This window comes from Astyanax mexicanus, chromosome 12 (assembly GCF_023375975.1).
Source record: "Astyanax mexicanus isolate ESR-SI-001 chromosome 12, AstMex3_surface, whole genome shotgun sequence".
NCBI classification, from domain to species: domain Eukaryota; kingdom Metazoa; phylum Chordata; class Actinopteri; order Characiformes; family Acestrorhamphidae; genus Astyanax; species Astyanax mexicanus.
Genome location: NC_064419.1, coordinates 35,796,246 through 35,820,442, shown reverse-complemented (window position 1 = coordinate 35,820,442; position 24,197 = coordinate 35,796,246). Strand labels below are relative to the sequence as shown.

Below are 24,197 nucleotides of genomic sequence, written 5' to 3'. Positions count from 1 at the left end.
AGGTTTACCGCAGATGAGAAATGCTTTTGTCAAAGCAAACTGCTTTAGAGGGAGCTGTGCTGGAAGTTGCCGGGACGCGGTGGGAAGCTACTCTTACTAGAAAAGCACGGTGGCCTGTTTTGGATTTTGCGGCGGGGCTAAAGCATTGCAGAGTGTTTTCGTTGAAACAGAACAGGCCCTTGAAAGTTCTGCAAGTCTCAGATCGAAGTTTCACAGGTTATGTGCGCTGACCTGTAAACAAAATGGGCCACGGTTTTCTCTCCCGGCGTTTAGAAAACCCCCATTGATCGACTTTTGGACTGTGGGTGCATGCACACACACACACACAAACTGACTGTTTCTGTTGAGAAAAGAGTCAGTGGAAGAAGAAGAAAAAAAATGACATTTCAATTCCACTATAACTAGAGTCAGTGAAGGAAAAGGAAGAGGAAAGAATGCTGCAGTGTACAAAGAGTGCTTGTTAAAGTGGGCAAATTTCTTTTTGATAAAGAAGGAATGAGCTTTCACTCAGCCCTTGATGATCCACATCAAAGTCTGTGAAGAACTGAGCGAGGCCTTAAAAGAATTGATTTGATTATTTTGGCCTGCCGGGATCAATAGCATTCTTTCACAGTCCAAGTCTGCATATATTCAGCCCAAGGGCAGGAGAGAAATCAGCCGAGTGTTGAAGAGCGTGCCATCTCCATCTCTGACTGCTGCATTATGAAGCAAATGAAAGGAAATTCCAGTATGAATGTACAAATTCCATCCACATTAAGCCTTTCTCACCCTCTCTCTCTAAAAAAAGAAAAAAAAAACGGCCTTGAAGTAAGAAGGCATTCTATTGATACACTTATATATATATAGATAGATATAAGATATAAGTGTATCAATAGAATGCCTTATATATATATATATATATATATATATATATATATATATATATATATATATATATATATATATATTTTTTTTTATATTCATGCTAGAGGTGGGCGATATGAGCCTACGAAAACATTGCAATATTTCAGAGCAGTATTTAAGCAGCAAAATAGCGAAGCAAACTCAAAATAGGGTACTTTTCAAAAAGAACACAGATATCACCATATTATTCCATTTAAAAAAATTTAGTTGTATACGCAGTTGGTCAGGTTTAGTTTCAGCAACAGTATGTGCTGAAAGAATGAGATCAGCTGACTACAGTACCTGAATATACTGAATATAGACCAGTTTATTCCATCAATGGATTTTGGAATTCTTCCCTGATGGAAAACACAAGCATATTCCAAGATGACAGTGTCAGGATTCATGGGGCTGGAATTGTGAAAGAGTTCAGGGTTCAGGGAGCATGAGATCATCATTTTTTTACACATGGATTGAGAGAGTTCACCACAGAGTCCAGACCTTAACCTCATTGAGAATCTTTGGGATGTGCTGGATGGAGGAGACTTTGTGCAGTGGTCAGACTCTATCATCATCAATGCATCAAAGATCTTGGTGAAAAATGAATCCAGCAACCCTGGATTGAAATAAATTGTGACATTGCAGAATCTTATTGAAACAATGCCACAGTGAATGTGTGCCACAGTCAAAGCTAAAAAGGTCCAACGAGTTTTGGCCAGTTCACACACCTAAACTATACACAAAATCTAGCTCTTTTGGAAACAGATTAAAACAAAACAGAATTGAAACAACTCACAGTATCTCAGTATATCAGGGTGTAATGTTTAAGCCCTGGATCTCTTTCTTTATCAGTGCTGCTACAGTCTAACACAAAACACAAATAAGATTATGAAGCATCGGCACATTAGTTGCGCATAGGTAATTCACACAGTAATTTAATTCGACAGCAAGAAGCGAGCGGAGGAAGACGGCACTCTAAGCAGGCAGAACTCGCACGGCCTTTACTAAAGCATTTAACAACAAATAAACTAACAAAAAAAAACATTTTCTTTGTTGTTCATTTGAATGAACATCGTTATCCGATAAATGGCTAAAAGCTTAAAAGCTTAAAAGTTGGAAGTTAAAGGCTTCTTGGCTTTTAATTCTTTCTTTAAAGATATATAGCGATTTATGTGTGAGGTTTCTACTGAATATCACTAATGAGAAATGTAAGAAGGTTAAACAACCTTTAGGAAGAGACCCCTGGTCACTTACCTTTAGCCACTTGCATCCAACAGTTTGTTGGTTTCTGACTAGGAAAGTTTATGGCAATACTATAACAATAAATAGATTTTCTAGTGGAGAACCAATGGTTTTGTAGTGAAATTGTGAATCAGTCTGTATTTCAGCATCAGCACTTATTCCCATTAGGGCTGGGATAAACAATATATATCAGTGTTTTGAACATATCATGCTGTATTGATATGTGACGTCAAATATCACTATTTTTATTAGGAGCTTTAAATTGCAACATAAAAGCTGAACAATGTTTTTATTACAAAAGCACTAGCTTTATTAAGAGACCACTTCAGTTTCTGAATCAGTTTCTCTGATTTTGCTATTTATATGTTTATGTTTGAGTAAAATGAACATTGCTGTTTCATTCTATAAACTACAGACAACATTTCTCCCAAAATCCAAATAAAAGTATTAATAGTCATTGAGAGCATTTATTTGCAGAAAAACAGAAATGGCTGAAAAAAAAACAAAAAAAGATGCAGAGCTTTCAGACCTCAAATAATGCAAAGAAAACAAGTTTATATTCACAACGTTTTAAGAGTTCAGAAATCAATATTTTTGATTTTGGTTTTTAATCACAGTTTTATGATGCATCTTGTCATGTTCTCCTTCACCAGTCTTACACACTGCTTTTGGATAACTTCATGCCTTTACTCCTGGTGCAAAAATCAATCAGTTCAGCTTGGTTTGATGGCTGTGATCATCCATCTTCTCTTGATTATATTCCAGAGGTTTTCATTTTGGTAAAATAATAAAAAAAAAATAATAATAATTTTTAAGTGGTCTCTTATTTTTTTCCAGAGTTGTAGTCTGATCAGCATTTTTTAGCACATTTCGATACCATATTCAAATCTTTAATAACTTACATTTTTTTATATTATTAAAAGTTAGAATCAGTACATGCTGATCAGTACTGCTAACAGAAACTTTTATATGAGTATAAGAACGTAACGAGTCAGCTGTTTCCTCTCAGCATCTCTCTCTCTCTCCACAGCTCAGGTACAGTGTTTTACATTTCACAATAATACACCAGAGGGGAGCGATTAACGCAGAGCATTCTCAAGAGTGTTTTATTGCTTTTATTAAACTGTGATTTCTCTCTGACTGGGTTTTGTAGTGCACGCCATATTAAACACACATTACCAGCTCTCAGACTGACTCAACCCAAATAGAGTACTCCGATGAGGAAGATTAGTTCTTTAGAAAATGAAGTTCTTTGTGTACTGAGTCTCTCATTCATGGGCCAAATGCTTAAACACAATGCTCACACACTCGTCGACGGTTTATGTTCATTAACGGATAATTATGTAATTTTCATAAAAGTAGCATGACTAGCATGGCTGTATTTGGACTAATGAGATACATAATAAAATACTAATCAGCCTGAATATAATCTGCATATATAATATGAACAGAATTCTTTCCTAGCTGCAGCAGAAAAAGACATTACCCAGATGATAATCATAATCACAATAATAACAGAACTAATTCATCATGTTATTTCAATTCCAAAAAAGGATTTTTTTTGGACATATGAGGAAAAGTACAGTGTTTCGTACATTTAATGAAAATAGTTATTAATAGTGACTTTTTTGGGGGCAATTTAGGACTAGTAATGAGGTAAATACTTTTAAATAATTTTATGATTTTAAACAGGTGACATCAACAGGTTATTATAATATAATTATATAATCATGATTTGGTATAAAAATAGTATCAGTGAAAGTATTTAATTAAATAAAGTTAAAGTAAAAAAAAATCTTAGACTTTCTTTTCGGGGTTTCACTACTGCTCCAACTACTTTACTACTACTACTACAACTCTAAAACAACCATTCTACTGCTGCTACATACGTTGTAATTCTTCTACTACTACAACTCCACTACTGATACTCCTATTGTTACTACAACAACCAATTTACTGCTGCTATTACTACTACTATGCTACTACTACTACTAGAACTACTACTATTACTGCTTCAGCTACTCTACTACTGCTACTACTACTAATATACTGCTACTACTACTAATATCCTACTTCTACTACTAGAACTACTACTATTACTGCTCCTACTACTCTACTACGGCTACTACTACACTACTTCTACTACTACTACTCTACTGCTACTACTACAACTATTACTACAGCCAATCTACTGCTATTACTACTCTATTTACTCAATGCCTTACTCTACTGTTGTTACTACTACTACTATAACTACAGCCAATCTACTGCAACTACTACTCTACTGTTGTTACTACTACTTCTACTACAACAATTGTACCAGTACTACTACTATTACTACAGCCAATCTACTGCAACTGCTACTACAACTATTACTATAGCCAATCTACTGCTATTACTACTGTATTTACTAAATGCCTTACTCTACTGCTACTACTACTACTATAACTACAGCCAATCTACTGCTACTACTACTCTACTGTTGCTACTACTACTACTACTACAACTACGACTGTACCAGTACTAGTACTAGTACTATTACTACAACCAATCTCATGCTACTACTACTCTAATGCTGCCACTACTACTACAACTATTACTATAGCCAATCTACTGCTATTACTACTCTATTTACTAAATGCTTTACTCTACTGCTACTACTACTCTACTGCTGCTACTACTAATACAACTGTACCAGTACTACTACTATTACTACCACCAACCTACTGCTACTCTACTGCTTCTACTAATACTATTACTACAACCAATCTACTGCAACTACTACTCTACTGTTGCTACTACTACTACTACTACTACTACAACTGTACCAGTACCAGTACTATTACTATACCCAATCTACTGCTACTACTACTCTACTGTTGCTACTATTACTACAACCAATCTACTGCTACTACTTCTACTCTACTGCTGATAAGCCTATTATGACTACAACTACAACTCAACTACTACTAGATCCAAATCTACTGCAACCACACTACTTCTACTATTAAAACTACAACTCTACTACTACTTCCACTATTACTACAACAGCTACTCAACTACTTCTATTACTACTATTACGACTATTTTATTGCATCTACTACCACTGATTCAGCTACTACTTCACTTATGAAAACACTACTACTACTACTCCTACAACTACTATTACTGCTACTCTACTACCACAACAACCATTACTACTACAAGAACTACTCTACTAACACTACTATTTATACTACTAATAATATTAAACTGACTTAATTTGCTTTATATGTGGGTTAACATACATAGTAACAGTTTTTTATCAAATATTTGTTCAGTGCAGCAGCTGATCTACAGGTGACACCACATCAGATAAGAATACAGTCTCATCACTAGGCTTCATATTTATATATTTGATTTGCATCATAACTACAAACACAAATAGCTCTATGGCATCACTAAGCTAGCATGACTCCTTAATAGGGTTAACTTGCAGTTGGGGCAGCTGCCTTGTCTGTAAAGACTATGTCCATTTAAAGCAAAGAAAAAAACACACACACACCCATCCTTCCACCCACACACACATACAGTCATGGGAATCTAGCACAGTAATGCTTTTGAGCTGCACTTTATGCTGCATAGCCAATAAAACTCATTCACAGGCTAGACTGAAGACTTGAGGACTGCCTGGAGACTGCCATTCAACATATGACCAAGGTTCCTTACTCATGCAGTAATAGAAAACATGGAGGCTTTCTAAGTACCAGAATTGCTGGGATTAATTTATTCATTTAGGTCGTATGGTGATACTTATACAAGATGGGAGAATAATGCAATAAACATGTGCAATAAACATGATTTTATTCCCATCCGGAACGACAACATACATGTTTTTCTCAGACGTCCTTTGATAAAATTACAGGCTGAATTACCTACTGTTTATCGCTGAACTCCGTGGTCCTCCAGTAATTTTATTCCTGTCCAGAAGCACATCTCTGAGTTTCGTCACCTCGTCTTTAATAAAATAGCTATTTGTCCACTGCCATGCACTGTAATTGCACTTTAGTCTCGCGTTTCCACAGAGATCCATGTAAACACGACAGCGAGTGGAAACGGAGGAGCTACTGAAAGCGATGTCATGTGACCGAGAAAGCCAAAAAAACTCACTGGTCTCCTGTTTTTAGTGTGAAATATTTTCTGTGAAATAAAATATTTGTGAAATAAAGATTACAGCACCTTTTACCTTCCGTAAAATGGTGGAAAAACAGTCTCAGGTTTTATTAATCAGGTGCAAATCAACATTTGTATATATTTTGTCAAATAGTCAGTTTTTTACAAGTAGAGAGGCGTTCAAAAATGCAAGTTTAGTTTGGATTATTCAAGTCTGTAGCAAACCTCATAGCAAATGACTCCTCAAAGGGGCAACGCATTTCGTAGCATAGTCTATAACTTATAAGTGTTATGAACCTGTAGCTGCTAATTTTCAAGATTATAAGGATATCTGTACATGTTTTTGGAGGTGGTGGCAGTGTCTAAATCGAGTAGCTACTCCCATCTCAGTCATTTATGCTTTTATCTTTCTTATCTCATGCAAAATTGGTCTTAGCTTTTATAGACGGATGTCCTGTAGTAAAGTAGATTTTTTTTTCTCACTACTCACTTTTTTATTAGTGAGTGGCTCACTCCAGCAGACAGAGCGATACATATAGCCAAGTATCAGCATTATTAATTCATATGATCAAATAAGATGGTAGGAGAGGCTGCTGTAGTTGCTGATGCGATGCATATACTGTATGACATACTGTATGATTTGCTACTTCATAGGATTTAGACTTTGTGGGTGCAAAATTAGGGTGTTTCATACTGTTCAATAACATTTAAATGTATTACTTACTACTGTCTGTTTAGAATGCGTATCAAATCATTGAATGTACTGGTATTCATTCCATCTCTACTGGACTGTGGCGAGTGTGTGTGTGTGTATGTGTTTGTGTGTGTGTGTGTGTGTGTGTGTGTGTGCATGTGTATTGAGTGGCCCTAAAGAGCTTACCTTATCACACCTCATCAGGCCCAGGTAGCGCAGAGACTTGCTGCTCTTGGCAATCTGGGTGGCTCCCTGGTCTGTGATCTCTTTACACCAGCCTGCGTCCACTGTCTCGATAGTGCTGCTGTACTGTCCGATAGCTATCAGTGCTGGAGAGAGAGAGAGAGAGAGAGAGAGAGAGAGAGAGAGAGAAAAAGAGAGAGAGAGAGACCTTTAGTCGCTGGAGGCACAGGGTAACAATAGATGAATCTGGAGATGATGATACAAATAATAGCATAAGGCAAACTGTCAGCTGCAGCTAACGCAACATTGCATCATACAGATGAGAAGAACCTGTAGCTCGTATGGTCTCAGTGTGGGGCTGCTGTTTTCTTTAAAGCCTCATTCTGCTGATCCATCACTCTACTGACCCTGCACTGCTCAGCCTGGCCCATTCCCCCAGAAAATCCACTCAGTTCACTCAACTAAAACACAAAAAAAGTTATAGTGTGAAGAAAATTCTCATTAAAGCAGCATTCTGCAAGTTTTAGGGATTTGGGGATTTAGAGACCCCTCTGGTGAGAATGTGTAATTGCACAGATCATGTGAAAGAGTACTTTTAATGCAGGTAAATAAATTGCTATGAAGAAAAACATGACAGTTTCTCAGTCAGATTTATGAGATCACGTGAAATGGCTTTTCAGTTAACAGCTGTTCTAAATTTATCAAGAGTGAATTACTTTATGTGTTTAAGGTAGAGTTGGTATGCAGTGAATAGCCCTATTTGTGCAATGTTCTAATCCATATTATGGTAAAAAGTTCTCTTTGTTGCCTCTTGGTTTTCCATTCCTGGGGCAGTCCTGATGAGTGCCAGTTTCATCATAACAGTTCTGATGATCTTTGCAACTGCACTTGATTGACTGACCTTCATTTAGCCTAAAAAAAAATATATATATATTTTATTTAGTTAAGTAGTTCTTGCCATAATATGGATTAGAACAATACTCAAAAAAGGTCTATGCCCTTATTACCTGTAACTCTACCTCTTCACAACCTCTTACAACTGATGCTCTGAAACACATTAAGAAATTCAAGTTATTAACTCTTGACAAGTTAACTGACAAGTTAACTGAACTGTTAACTGAAAGCCTTAATTTGAGATGACTCTACCTCATAAAAAAATGACTGAGAAAATCCAGCCAAGATGCATAAAGCTGTCCAATCTAAGCAAGAGTTGCCTAGTATAAAGAATCTAAAATATAAAACATATTATGGATTGTTTTTTTGTTTACTAATTAATTCCATATGTTTTCTTTCATAGTTTGGATTACTTAAGTATTCATTTACAATAAATATATATTTTTTAATTAATGAAAAGCCACTTTATTTAAGATATGTCCACACATTTGGCGAAGACTTTATGTATCTTAAAACCATGAAAGAGTTAAAGAAAGTCAATGTCACCTTAAAACTGAACTTAAAGCTTAAAAGAAAACAAAAAAAAATAGAAATGTAATACTATAACAACAACAATAATAATACTACTAATAGGTAGCACATTAAGGTGCTGGATAGATACTGTTTTTTTCTTTTTTAAAGGAGGACCGCCACACTAAAATCAGCAAAGTTAACCTATAACCTATTTTTTTATGTTTTAGTGATGTGTTTAATGTGGCTACTGAAACAACAGAACTACTACTGATACTAATAATGTTAATTTATAAAATTTATTATTATAGTTTTTGTGTGCCTCACACAGATGCATCCTGGGCAAGGAGGATGTTTACAAACAGAGCTAATTCACTACAGTACTCTAAAGCCCTAAGGAAAGCCGGAGTGTGTGTGTGTCTCTGTGTGTGTCTGCATGTGTGTGTGTTTTCGTTTTTTTTGTGTGTGTATGACATTAGAGAAGCTGCAGAGTTTGCTGCTTTGGGTCACACACCTGTGTGTGTGTGTGTGTGTGTGTTTGAATGTTAGTTTACTTGGGGTTCAGCAGAGGGAAACGCATCCATCATTATGGCTTGTGTGTGTGTGTGTGTGTGTGTGTGTGTGTATGTATGTATCCACGGCGGAGGTCACGGTCAGAGCAAAGCTACAGATCACAGCTTTGCTTCCTCAATCCAGACCACCTCAAGCAAGCAAACACACACACACACACACACACACACACACACACACACACACACACACACACACACACAGGCAGGGTTTACTCTCTGGCAAACATCTGCGCTCAGCCCTGCTAACCCCACCGGTGTGAGGACGGATGAAGAGGTGGAAAAAAGGAATTTTCAAGGAGAGAAGAGAAGAACATAAGGCTAATTAACCCTCACTTATGACAGCTATATTGAAATCTGCTGCTAGCATGAGCTCATTAACTCATGCATGTGTGTATGTGTGTTTATGCATGTGTGTGTGTGTCTGTGTGTGTGTGTGTTGGCATATCCAGTCAGCTACACAAGGCTCCAGAGACGTCGCTATTTGCTCAACCTGCTGGGAGAAAGATTCCATCAGTGCCTAAGCCAACTTCTTCATTTAGATAAGTGGAGAAGCTACACGTGTTCTATTCAGACGCCCTAATACCTGAGAACAATAGCATCAGACTTCGCAGCGGGCACAATGAACAATTACGGCACGCGGAACAAAGAGACTAAATGAAATATTTTTTTTTTAAAAAGGCCGTCTCCAGCTAGAGCTCAATAGCGTTAAATTGAGCGCGCTACAGCACTCAAAAGAGGCGGTTCCTCAGTGGTTTCTTTCTTCTGAGAGGAGACAAATAGGGAGGCCTGCCATTCCGCTTTTCCATCTGTCGGTAATGGAAAAAAGACGAGGGATGAATGAATAAAAGAGGTTTAGAAAGAACGAAAGGAGGAAGAGAAAATCGCGACAAATTTCTTCATCGCATCCACCTACAAGGTAAACCCAGGCGACGCTTACCTACTCAATATAAAAAAATGGCATCAACAAACGTTCTTCCCTTAACGTGAACAAAGCATCCCTTGATTTTCTGAAGCAATTTAGCACGAGTCAATAAGAGCACAGCACACACTCATAAAAAAAACGTCGTTTTCACTCAAACAGGGCTTCTAGACTCTTATTAGTAGTGAGTCACATCACAAAACAAAAGAGACCTAAGACTTAAAACTGTCTCATCACACTTCCATTCTCTTTCTTTCTCTCTCCCTCTCTTTCTCTCTCTCCCTCTCTCTTTCCATGGTGCGTATAAGCATCTATCTGTCAGCAGCCGCAGTGCCAGCAGGCAGGCAGGCCGGCCGGCAGCTCCCAGGCCTGAGCCAGAGCCGAGCCGGGTTCAGAACCGCACTGAAACGTAGCTGAGCTTAAGCATTCGTCTAGCACAGGCTCTTATGGTAATCATTAGGCTGTCAGCGTGAGGAACGCTCTCGCATGCTCACGGACGTCTTCTCGCTCTTCTCATCAACTTAGCAGCAGCGGCAGCAGCATTCCAGTGGACTCCACCACAAGGGAACGTTGTGGTACCCAAAGGCGTATTCACAAATAAGCCCACACACAAATAGAGTATATGTGTCGGCTGTTGGGGTGGTCCAACTGGGAACCAGAATAGTTTGTCTATGAGTTCATGCTCATGTTCATGTTCATGTCCTTGTTGGCTCATGTGACCTCCTGGATGCGTTGGTCATGCCCTTTTGCCTTATTTTCAGTAGTTTGGTCACTCCTGGGAAGGTTCACCAGTGTTCCATGTTTTCTCCATTTGTGAATAAAAGCTCTCTTTGTGGTCTGTCTGGGGTGTCACCATGTTTTTCTTCTAATTCAGCAGGTCTCACTGCTGAGTAGCTAAGCCAAGTAAATAAAACTAATTCTAAGTCAGACGAGTGCTAGATGTTAATCTACACAGATTTCTCTGCTTAAAACAGTTGATTTGGTTGTGAAAATTAGCTTGGATTTCCCGATTTCTACTAAGACTAGCCACTACTACTACTCGCCTCTGAACGGCAAAGCAGCTAATGCTAATACTGCTCAAGGAGTGCAAGCCAGGGTTAGCAGCAGGGCACAGGCCGATAAATATTCACCTCTGAACGACGAAAGACCTAGCCCTCGGCACAGGTAATGGCTAATGCTGCGCCAGCAGTGCTAGCCGGGGTTAGCAGCAAGCTACAGGCTGACAATACTCACCTCTGAATGGTGAAAGAGCTAGCACTTAGTGCAGTTAGCAGCTAATGCTAATACTGCTCCAGCCTTAACTCTCGTTGCTGGAGAACTAAACTGAAACTCCTGTATAATGCTGCACTTCAGCAGAGTGTCTGCTCTTTACAAATTAAATTTTTGGGAAAATTAAAGGATTTTAAGTGCACCTTATAGTGTGAAAAATACAGTACATTCTGAGATGCAATCTGTGAGTGTTTATCTGAGTACATGCTCGATCCAGTCAAGCTATTCATGGTTAACCTCACTCATCAACAAGCGAATTCTATCTGCAGAACTGCGACTCACTGTGTATATCTTCTTTATTATACCATTCAGAGTACACTCTCAACTGCATTATATCTCAAGAGATTTGCGTTTATTGAAATTGATTGATTATTAATAGGGCACAACTCAGGCTAGCCATAAAAAGGTATGACTTTTTCCAGTACATGAAACGCTTTTAGACACCAGTCCTTTCATATGTTTTTTTGTTCAACATCTGCCAACTCTAAAGCCAACACCAGTAAGCCACAGTGTGTGTTTTTGGCAGTGGGGGAGGTACAGTATAAATGTTCAATTATTGCTCAAGAACATAGAAATCCTGCGATGTATCTAGCCTAGGTCCTACTGTATCTATCTATCCATTATTACCACCTTCTGTGTTGGTTAAAAGCTCATAGGACCACCACAGAGCAGCAATTATTATTATTATTTGGGTGGTGGGTCATTCTCAGCACTGCAGTGACACTGATGGACATGGTGGTGGTAGTGTGGTGAAGAGTGTGTTTTAGTGTGTGCTAATGTTGATCACAGAAGTGGATTAGATGCAGCAGTGCTGCTTGAGTTTTTAAACACCTCAGTCCCACTGATGAACTGGGAATAGACCACCAAAGAGAAAAAAATCAAGCCAAGAACATCCTGTGACCTCCTGTGAGGAAAGACTATAGAGGATCACCAACACAAGTGAGCCAACTAAGTAGGCAGGAGTGTGCAATATAGGGTAGTGGCTTAGCCCTGCCCACTGCACTGGACAAAAAAAATCAGCAACTCAGATATTAGGGCATATTAGCACTACAGAACAAATCTGACAAAGTAATACAGGCTCATTTTTACTGATTCTTTGTGATTTAGAACACTTTTTATCATGTTTAGGATTAAAAAGCTTTGATTAAATGGATTTGTTTTGATATAGATTTTATATTAGGAGAGAAGTGGCATATTTTGTGTGCATTACAGTAACAAAACAGCTTTTTTTTACATTTTTCCATCACTAGAACATAACTCAGGTCTGAAAGAGTTGAAAAACAAAAAAAACAAAAAAAAAACCCCAACTTGTTCTTGTTATTTCTACACAGTGCACCCGATCTGTATGTGAATACCCTTAAAATAAATTTTGGAATGTGCACTTTAATTATGTATGATTTGTTTGATCAAGGACAAATCTTGAACTTTAGTCATTAGAATGTTAATCAATTGAAAAAACTATACAAAAATGTAATTAATTAAAAGTACGAATAATACAATACAATACAATACAATACAATACAATACAGTATACACAACTCTTGAAAAAAATAAGAGACCACTTAAAAATGATGAAGACACTGGAATATAATCAAGAGGAAGATGGATGATCACAAACCATCAAACCAAACTGAACTGCTTGAATTTTTGCACCAGAAGTGCAGGCATAAGGTTATCCAAAAGCAGTGTGTAAGACTGGTGGAGGAGAACATGCCAAGATGCATGAAAACTTTGAATAAAAAACAGGAAATAAAACAACAATGCTCATTTTAATCAAACTTTTACCTATGAACAGCAAAATCAGAGAAACTGATTCAGAAACTGAAGTGGTCTCAATTTTTTCCATAGCGATATATAATATATATATATATATATATATATACAGGTCAGGCTCTATTAGTTATCAGAATAAAAGCACGGCATATGAAATATGTTCATTGCTATGATTTCAGATTTCAGTGCAGGCAGTGGTTCCTTGGCCATGCTGCATATGGGACTCTGTAAAGGGCTGAATTTGATTAGAATCCTTCTATTACGAGGAGGAAAAAAGCAAACTCAATTTAACATGCAACAAAGCACTTTCCATGCACTAAAAGCAAAGCAAATCCAAACTGGAGCGGCTGCTCTTACTTCTCCAATCTCTCTCATTTCAAATTCATTTACTGTCAGGTATCTCAAACACACTTTCCATCAGACCCGAGTTACGGAACGCGGGGGCCTTCGATACGGTCAATCGCAGCTCTCCTGGGCTGAAATGGAGAGAGCGGGTCGCTGTGGAGGGGTTACCGCGCCCCCCACCCCCTCCTCAGACGGGGTAGAATGGAAAGCAATGAGTTACGCACATAAAACCTAGATCTATTTTAAACCCCAGAAAATTGTACATTTCCCTTTCTTGTGCGAGAGCGTCTTGGGTTTCGGTCTGAAGGGAGCGCAGCGTTTCGGGGGCCCTCTGTGACCTCTTTGCATGCAAAAGAGTATCCAAGACAACACTGCGGGGGTCCCTGTCCACTCTCATCGCTCTCATTAGCCCGGGCCAAAGCCTCCAGTCTTTGATGCACTCCTTGTGGGAAGTATGGGAAAGGGGGGGGGGGTGGAATCCGTTTTTGCCCGTTTTTTTTTTTCCTCAGGGCTGACCAGACACTAGTCATTAACCCGAGCCAGAACAGCTTGCACTGTTTTACACGGCCGCAGCGCACTACAAAAAGGGAGTGAGCGTGAATATATTGTTTGCAACTTCCTGATTACGAGCAGACAGAGGATTCATAAGTATGCGCCCGGCAGGCTCGCAGACGCAAGCAGATGTTTCCTACAAAGTAACGCAGTAACGCTGCAACGTGATAGGCCGCATTGTGCGCATATGCAAATATACAATACGGACAAATGAATGCATTTCCTTCAGTAGGAGTCACTCAGACACTCAGCAATTATTCAGCCTGACACTCCGGAATTACGCTACGCCTCTCGGCTCTCGGACAGTCCAAGTACCTAAATTCACACAACTGCGCGTGATTTCATGCGTCTGCACGTCCGCCAGAATGGAAGGGAGGCACCAATCAACGCCGCGGTGATGTCACTTTTCATCACACGTTCAGATGCAGCCAGGGCGTAAACAGAAAGATTACTAACACACTGTTTGCATACTTGATGTCTTCGTTCTGCCTAAACAGATGTGCCTTAATACAGAAATGATTTTCTACGGCTTTTGAAGAAAATCTGCGAGTTTTTTTTTTTTTATTCCATCATGGCCTAAAGGTTATAAACACAGCTTCTCTGAGACGCTATTTTAACCATATAGCATCTCAACTGCCATAATAAAGACATTTTAACACATTTAAAAAAAATCTATGTAGGTTAAAAGTAACATTTATTTATATAGCACCCTTCACAGACAGAAGTCACAAAGTGCGGTAACACTTTAAAATAAGACTACCTTTATAAAAGGTTTATAAATGGTTTACAATAAGTTTATTAATGGTTACTAATTAGGTTGTAAATGGCTTAAAAATAATTAATAATCAGTTATACCACATAAGTTTAAAGGGCAACAATATAGATGGCTGTGGGTTCACTATTTGGCAAACAACAGGCCATTGTTGCCCTTTCTACGTATGTGTTATAACTGATTATTAATGATTTTTAAGGCATTTGAAACCTAATTAGTAAGTATTAATAAACTAATTGTAAACCATTTATAAACCCTTTATAAAGGTTGTCTTATTTTAAAGTGGTACCCAAAGTGCTTTACAAAATAATTCATACTACACTAAAATCTAAAATAGGCAAATATAACAAAACATATAAGATAAAAGACCCATTAAAAAATACAAGACAGTGAAACGGATACATTATGCAAAAGCCTGCTTAAAAATAAAAGTCTTTGAAATGTTTTTTTTTTTTTTTTTTTTTTTTTTGAAGATTCCACTGAATCAGCAACTCTTAAAGAGTTTGGTAATGTATTCCATAATTTAGGAGCAGGCAGAGGATTTTAGCCATGGGTGTTTTATAGCCATTATATGATATATTGCCATATTTTGTTCACTGATGCTTATTGGGGCAGTAATGTAAATGTAATTCAAAGTGTTCAGGAATTACAACCATTTTTCTACAAAGCCTCCTCATTTCAGGGGCTCAAAAGTAATTGGACAAATTAACTTCAGCATAAACAAAATGCCAATTTTTTAAATAATTTGTAGAGAATCCTTTGTGAGTGCCTGGAGTCTGAAACCCACGGGCATCACCAAACACTGGGTTTCCTCCCTTCCTTTTGATGCTTTTCCAGGCCTTTTTACTGCAGCTGTCTTCAGGTTTTGCTAGTTTCTGGGTCTTTCTACCTTCAGTTTGGTCTTAATATGGTTTGATCGTGTTAAGAGCTGGTGATTGACTATTGAATATTCCACTTGCTTAAAAAAAAAAATAATAATAATCTCCCGGGTTACCAGAATGTACCAAACTGTTGATTTTGCCCCTCCCTAACATTTCTACTGTCTTTCTGATCCACCAATTCTTTTTTTTTAGGCTAATAATGGCCTGTTTCTCTTAACTTTAACCTTTAGAATGTTGTGGATTCCCAGCAACAGCTTCCAAATGCAAACGCCTCACCTAAAATCAATTGTAGACCTTATACCTGCTAAACTAATGATGAATTAACAAGGGAATAACAAGGGGGAGACCATTAAATAGCTTTTGAGAACATTTGTTCAATTACTTTTGAGCACCTGAAATTAGGAGAATTGTATAAGAAATTGTACATTATATTCTTTTCCATTTGGTTGAATTGGACGTTAAGTGCATTTTGCTCAATATAACAACAGAAACACTATAAGAACACTATTGTAGGCGGAGCACAGATGTGTCATTCTGTTAGCATTTTGTTTTTTTAAACATGCTTTAGTGTCTTGTTTCTAAACAAGTGTGTATGTGTGTATGTGTCGGCTGGTGTGTGTGTGTGTGTAGTGCGTACGTCTGCTACTCGTGTGTGTGCTCTGATAGAAACAGGGTGATAACCCTGGCTGGCCTGATTTATGACTCTTATTCCTCCTGTGGCTTTGAGATGACATACAGTGGGCTGAAGGCGCCGCAGTCCGATGCCTCAGGGCTGGATCAGGCCTCAGATACCATCTACTGTCCATGACATCCTCAGCACTGATAACAGCAGGCCAGCACCAAACACACTGCACCCACATTTCCTCCTCTGCAAATCCAATAACAGCCGGGGGGAGGAAGTACATCTTCTTCAGTAGCGACCAACAAACACCAACCAGCCGCACACAAACACGCAAACACAAAAAAACCACTGAGCCCGTCCAATAAGCTGGAGTCTGAGGCTATGTGATGACTGAGAAAACCCATAAACTCTGAGGTGTCTTTAAGCTCACATTCTGTTTCCATCTCACACTCCGGACTTCACAAAAAAGAAAAGAGTTCCTCTGGGAGACATAGAAGAAAAGATAAAAGAGAATGAAAAAGTTGGGAAGGAGGACAAATGAACATTTTTGTTTTATTCTATAAACTATGGACAACATTTTGCCCAAATTCCAAATTAAAAATAGTAGATTTAGAGCATTTATTTGCAGAAAATGAGAAATAGCTGGAAAAAAACATAAAAAACATACCTTTCAGACCTCAAATAATGCAAAGAAAACAAGTTTTCATGCATCTTGGCATGTTGTCCTCCACCAGTCTTACACAGTGCTTTTGAATACCTTTATGCCACTCCTGGTGCAAAAATTCAAGCAGTTCAGCTTGGTTTGATGGCTTGTGATCATCCATCTTTCTCTTGATTACATTCTAGAGGATTTATATTGGGTAAAATCAAAGAAACTCATCATTTTTAAGTGGTCTCTTATTTTTTCCAGAGCTGTATTTGTCAGCAGGACAATGCTCGTTCACACACTGCAAGAGTTTCCCAGGAATGTCTCCACAAGACTGAATCACTTGGTTGGCCTGCCCGGTTGCCAGATTGACCACCAATCACTTACAAATGTACAGGATCTACAGGTCCAGCTGCAACATCTGTCTGCAAAGGTTAGAAGCAGCCCAACACTTGGGACTTGAGCCTCATTTTCCTTTTCTACAGTTTTCTCAATATACTTAAGCTTTGGAATCACTTAAACACCAGACTACACAGCTTTTTAAAAAAAAAACAACTGTGAATATATCCAATAAGGATCATCATCCTCCTCAGACATGACTTGTGGCATCTTATTCAGCATGCACAGTGACGTTAATGAATGAGCTGTGCCCTCCTGTTGACACACCCTTAGGCCTCAGACAAAGAGCTAGCGTTAGTTCTGTTATTCTTATGGCTTAGGTTATTAAAAATGAATAAGCTGTGTGTGATAGTGAGAGCATAATGTTTGCAGAGTTCATAGGGATGCTGCAACATATAGCTTTTATGCTCGGAGGCACCGGAGGATCTGTGCGTAGTCTTTCAAAAGCAAAAAAAAAGAAAAGGCAATTAAAATATACTGCATACATTAAGATAAAAGCAGTGTGCAGCAAATAAAGCCAGCAGTAAAAAAAAAACACTATTTGTTTTGGGGTTTTTTTAAATCCCATTTTCTCCACAATTTCTCCACAAGTTCCCAACCATCTCATTATGACTAATCATATCACTAGTGATGCCCCAACACCAGAAGGTTGAAGACAAGCACATGCCTCCTCTGATACATGTGCAGCATTGCAAAGTAGCATCACAGCGCGTTTGGAGGAAAGCGCAGCGAGTTGGATCCTATACATTAGCTCACAGATGCTCACAGAAGCCTTGTGCTGATCAACATCACCTTTTGGAGTGACGAGGAAAGAGAGCGCCATCTACCCACCCAGAGAAAGCAAGAGAGGCCAATTGTGCTCTCTCAGGGCTCTCAGACGGCAGCTGATGGCAAGCTGTATGACTGGGATTCGAACCAGCAATCTCCCAATCATAGTAGCAGTGCCTTAGACTCAGAACCCCTATTACATTTGCACATTGCCAGACCTTCCCACTATCCATGAAAGTGTGTGGGATACTTTTGGAAGCTCTATCAATATTTAACCACTACTGCACAATGTGCAACAACTGAATTAAGAGTATACAAGCTGCATAGCATGGATTATCACAAGACATCTTTAGGAATATGTGTTGAGTTGTATGAGTATCTTTTTGTGGACGATATATATATCCTCCTAGAAATTATTGCAATATATGATATTTGTCATTTTAAGACTATTAAATACCATTGACATAATGAAAACAGAATAGCACAAAAAAGCAATTATATACTTTTTAAAGACAACAAAATTGTCTTGAATCATTTATTATAATTACAGGGGTTGGACAATGAAACTGAAACACCTGTCAATTTAGTGTTGGAGGTTTCTAGGCTAAATTGGAGCAGCCTGGTGGCCAATCTTCATTATTTGCACAATATTGCACCAGTAAGAGCGTGAAGAGTGTGAGGGTTCAATCAGCAGGGTAAGAGCACAGTTTTGCTCAAATATTGCAATGCACACAACATTATGGGTGACATACCAGAGTTCAAAAGAGGACAAATTGTCGGTGCATGTCTTGTTGGCGCATCTGTGACCAAGACAAGTCTTTGTAATGTATCGAGAGCCTCCAGGGTAATGTCAGCGAGATACCACCAAGAAGGACAAACCACATCCAACAGGATTAACTGTGGACGCTGTAAGAGGAAGCTGTCTGAAAGGGATGTTCAGGTGCTAACCCGGATTGTATCCAGAAAACATAAAACTACGGCTGCTCAAATCACGGCAGAATTCAATGTGCACCTCAACTCTCCTGTTTCCACCAATACACTGTTGTCCAATGTAGTTTGGGAATTATATTCTTATTTCTTCAAATACATTAGTCCACACTGTGTGTATGTTATGGAGTCACAGTTATTGAAGCATGGCTGGCTAAAACACTGTTCTCTGTTCTATATGTGAACAAACAGATAATACAGATAAACACAATAGACATAGATATCACGACTATCAAAAATGATTGAGGTCATGTTCATTTATTGCACGATAAATCGATAGTGCAGTTATTGTGACAGGCCTAACCAAGACATAACCAAGAGTTGCTCATATCACTCAGAGATAACTCTTTCTGATAATGTTTATAGTCCTTCTGAACAGCATTGCACAGCATCTTTCTATTCCTGCAGCCATTTCTTTGACGATGAACCTATAATGAAAGCTCCCCTCGACTTTCTCATTTCCAATCCTGAAGCAGAACAGGCAGAGAGTGCTCGCTCCGGCCTCCGAGCGGTGCGTTTAAGACGCACTCCAAATGACCGGGTTCAAGCATCGCAGTGGCGGACTACAAAAAAAGTCCCAGAAGAAGTGATATTTACCAGAGTCGGCCTGTCACAGGCAATCCCACAGCTCAACTGCTTTATTTGTGTTTTGCACACAAGCCTTCGTCTGCCCTCAGCATGATCAAAACCAAGCCTCCCCAAACTCCAAACCAAGCCTCTCTCAGGGTGCTGAAGTCATCAGCCACACACTTATAATTAGCATAGAGGAGGAATACGCTCCGGGTCAAGCGTCTGAATGTGATTAGAGCTGTTTTGGACAGAGATTTGGGAATACGTCTCCGCTGTATGAATGAGATATGATGGTGGTTAGTGTGGAGGGTAGGTGCATTAGCAGCAGGGAAGCTACAGAACTACGCAACTGTTGAGAGGAGTTCAAACTGGGGCTGCAACCAGAATGAGGAACAGAAACAGAAACGTTTGGTATGAATGTTTGGTATTTGACTGAGAACAAAGTTAAAGAAGTTGAAAGTTCATCCTGTGTATCTCTGAACAGGATTTACAGTACAACAAACCTGTAGCTTTGTGCTCAGGCTAAAACAGATGATCATGGAGGAAATCCTGAGGTCTAAAGGCCTATAAGAAAAGATTAATCTCACAGAGATTAAGGTGCTGTAATGTAATTTTACAACAGAATGTCAAATCAAATCTCAGTATGAATAACTGAGATGGGAGGGACTACTCGATTTATACACGTCCACCTTGATTAGCACTATATTGTGTGTTTCTACACTGGCATGGTGTCTTTTACCAAATACCATAGAAGCTAAATAATGTTCACTGACTTGCAGAATGTGTGTGTGTGGGATCTCCTGCATTCAATATAGAAGTGATTTCTGCTAAGAGAGTTGCTTTTCTGTTCGCACAGACAATTCCAGCTACAATTATTACTAATGATCACGATCAGTGAGTGATTGAGTGATGAGTCTGCAGAAATTTGGAACTGGAATGTCTCATCCATCTGGCATCCACTACCAGTATAGCTCAAACTCTGCTGATTCACATAATCTTGCCATAAGCATGCTGACCAGTGTTGAGCCTCACTCACATGATACCACCTCACAACGTATACAGGTTTGGGAGCCAAAACAAGGTAACGCTTCATGATCGGCTGACATTTGTGAAGATTTTACAAGTTTACATGGAAAACAAATGAAGGAGCACAAGAGCAGAAGATTAAACACTAAACATCAACGACAGAGCCTCATTTCAACTGTGAAGCATGGTGGAGGGAGCATCATGGCTTAGGAATGATTGCATGCCTCAGAGACTTAAGTTCAAAATACAATTTCATACATTTCATGAATCTATTTAAATAATAAATAAAGATTTACATTTTATTTTAACGCCATTTAGCTTATGCTCTTATCTAGAGTAACTTAGAAGCTTATAAACATCACAACAGAGCCTCATTTTAACTGTGAAGCATGGCGGAGGGAGCATCATGGCTTAGGAATGATTGCATGTCTCAGAGACTGAAGTTCAAAATACAGTTCATACATTTCATGAATCTATTTAAATCATTGCTAACATTTAATTTTATTTTAACAACATTTAGCTGATGCTCTTTTCCAGATTTTCCAGAGTCTCCCACATGAAGTGGTAGCTCACTGCCTAGGGAGTGGTGTTATCCACTACGCCACACCAACCATCAAGACTTGCTGTAGTAGCATTTCAGTATTTGTCCTGTATGTTTTAAACGCAACAAATCCTTAACTGGTGAGTGAGAACAATATAGTACAATGGCTAACATGGTCCATCTTAGCAGAGTGGGGTTTGATATGGTGAGAAAAACAAATTATTATATAACTATAACTGTAAATCACTTTTGGACTTTAGAGTGTCAGAACATCTAACAAAACTCAAGATCTTCATAAATTATAATCTAATAATGGTTCTATTCCTCAGTCACTTCTCATGCAAGACTCGGACACATGGCACTGCAGTCACAGTCCCATGTGTGATGACAACTGCGCATTACAGGGCAACGAGTGCAAAAGCTGCAGCGCAATATGGCATGCGATACCCGCGCCAAGGCAATGTGTGCTCAGTGATGTCATGTTTAGTGTGTGGGTTTATTAGTATGGTAATGTATGTCTAATTGTAATTGTCTGTCTGCATTTCTAAGTTCTGTACTCTGCCCTTGATCTAATTGCATGTAATTGCCCTGGGTGAGAGCTGTGAGAGTTTAGATTAGCAAGTCATTGTCTGTGACAGAACAGAGCGACCGTGATCCAAAGCACATTTCCACTTCCATCCATATTGTCTTAATTAGGGATAGAACAATAAATGATGTAAAGTAATGTCCAAAACCATGCGAGCAGAAAATAAAGATCGGCCATAAAACTAAAATAAAAATTAGTTCAAAACTAAATTAGCTTCGGCTTTGGTTCATATACATAATTATAGCCATCATGTGATTCACCTAAAAAGTCAGCGGTAACTAAAAACAGCTGAGCATGGAGGAAATCCTGAGGTCTGACGTGTGTAAATAACTGAGATGGGAGGGACTACTCGATTTATACACTGCTGCCACTGCCAAAATAAATAGGTGTAATACATGGCAATTTAGATAAAAAACGCATTGTATGATAATGCTGTTAAACATCTTGATTTTGAAATATTTAAACACGATAAATTAAAATCTCTCAAAGGTTTTTATTTTTATTTTTATAAAGCACCTGGCTTGGCTGATCTCATTTGTGCAAGGTGAAGAACTAGTTTAATGTCAGGTTCACTGTGCATCTCTGCCTAGCTCTGCCTCGCTCTACTTCCAGTCTCTGTTCTGATGTTTATAATAAAACATTAATATCGCAAAAATAATAAAAATGATTTATTGTACATCCCTAATTGATAATGAAGTAATAGAATATAACCAAGTAAACAAATGAACAAAAACTAAAAAAATAACTGTGCAGTAAAAAAGCCTAAAATAAAAAGGGAAAGTAAAAAAGCCTAAAAGAGACTTGTACAAAGTACTTTCCCTCCAAAGAAATTATAAGAAAATCACAGAAAAAAAGTTATAATATGTAGTTGCTCAATATATATAATCACAAGAATATACGCAAATACGATTGGTTACAGTGAGAGTTGATAAGTTTTTAACATTTTTTTTTAAACTAATGATTCTAGTGCAGATTTGTAAACAAGTTGGTAGGCAGTTCCATATTAAAGCCCCTCTGTGAGAAAGTGCAAACTGTCCAACTGATGTTGTAAAAAAAAAAAAAAAAGCAGCACAGAGGTTTTTGGAGGATCTTGTGGAGTAGGGATGAACTTGAAAGTTGTATTAAAAATTATTTTCATAACAATCAGAAAGAAGGTTATTGGTAAAAGAGAAAATAAACTGACGTATTTGAAACTGGATAGTTTTATACACATTGAGTAGTTGGAGATTTTGAAAAAGTGGACTACAGGTCATTTTCTGATCTTGAGGTTTCCCACCAACTTGAATGGCTTGATGTATATGTGCCATGCACACTTAAACTCCTTAAGTGTCTCCCTAAGTGCCTCCATACTTGAGAAAAACATGTTAAAAATGTGAAATTGAAAATGTGAGGATGATTAGCACGGAATTACAGAAAGTACAGAAGGTTAAAGGCTATACCATCTTTACTGATGCAGTAAAGATAATGGACATGCCACACTCAAGAGTGGACAAAAAGAACTGGGAAACTTTAGCAATTCTTATATTAGCGCACCTCTTTATATAAAACTAATCCTAGTCAAATGGAGCTAGAGTCAATAAAAAAATAAATAAAGTCTTTTCTTCTTTGTGTGAATCACACTTCTGGGCAAACAGCTCCTTATTCATTATTCACTTATCTATTATTAGTGTTTGCATTGAAGAGTCCTGAATTATCTTTAGGAATGAGTTAGTTAGCCCTACCTAAGGTACAGATTAAACATGGAAAGCAGTAATTAGCTACTATGCTGCTCTTAAATGGAATCAATCGATTGAGAGCATTAGCAGAAACAGGACACTGTACAATTTCAAATCCAGGCTGAAAACACTGATGTTTGAGCAGCTTTTAGCTCAGTTTAAAACACTGTTAGCCTTATTACACTTCTATCCTTTCATTTAACCACTTTTTATCCTTATTCTTATGTTTAGTTTTTTTATATTTCATCCTCTTGATATACAGCTCTGAAAAAAATTAAGAGAGCACTTTAGTTTCTGAATCAGTTTCTTTAATTTAGCTATTTATAGGTATATGTTTGAGTAAAAATAAACATTGTTGTTTTATTCTAAAAACTGCAGACCAAATAAAAATATTCATAGTCATTTAGAGCATTTATTTGTGAGAAAGGAGAAATGGTCAAATTAACAAAAAATATGCAGAGGTCAAAGCTAAGAGTTCAGAAATCAATATTTGGTGGAATAACCCTGTTTTTTAATCACAGTTTTCGGGCATGTTGGGATGTTCTCCTCCACCAGTCTTACACACTGCTTTTGGATAACTTTATGCCTTTACTCCTGGTACAAAAGTTCAAGCAGTTCAGCTTGGTTTGATGGTTTATGATCACCCATCTTCCTCTTGATTATATTCCAGAGGTTTTCAATTTGGTAAAAGCAAATC

General features: G+C 38.1%; 1 protein-coding gene across 1 annotated transcript in view; it reads right to left on the bottom strand.

Moving 5' to 3' along the window:
- The window catches only part of fbxl17 (F-box and leucine-rich repeat protein 17), a 426,729-nt gene that overhangs the window by 12,198 nt on the left and 390,334 nt on the right, over positions 1 to 24,197 (bottom strand). The window contains exon 9 of the mRNA XM_007254053.4: positions 7,157 to 7,299. Within this exon, the coding sequence (XP_007254115.3) occupies positions 7,157 to 7,299 (143 nt within the window). The remainder of the gene's footprint in view (positions 1 to 7,156; positions 7,300 to 24,197) is intronic.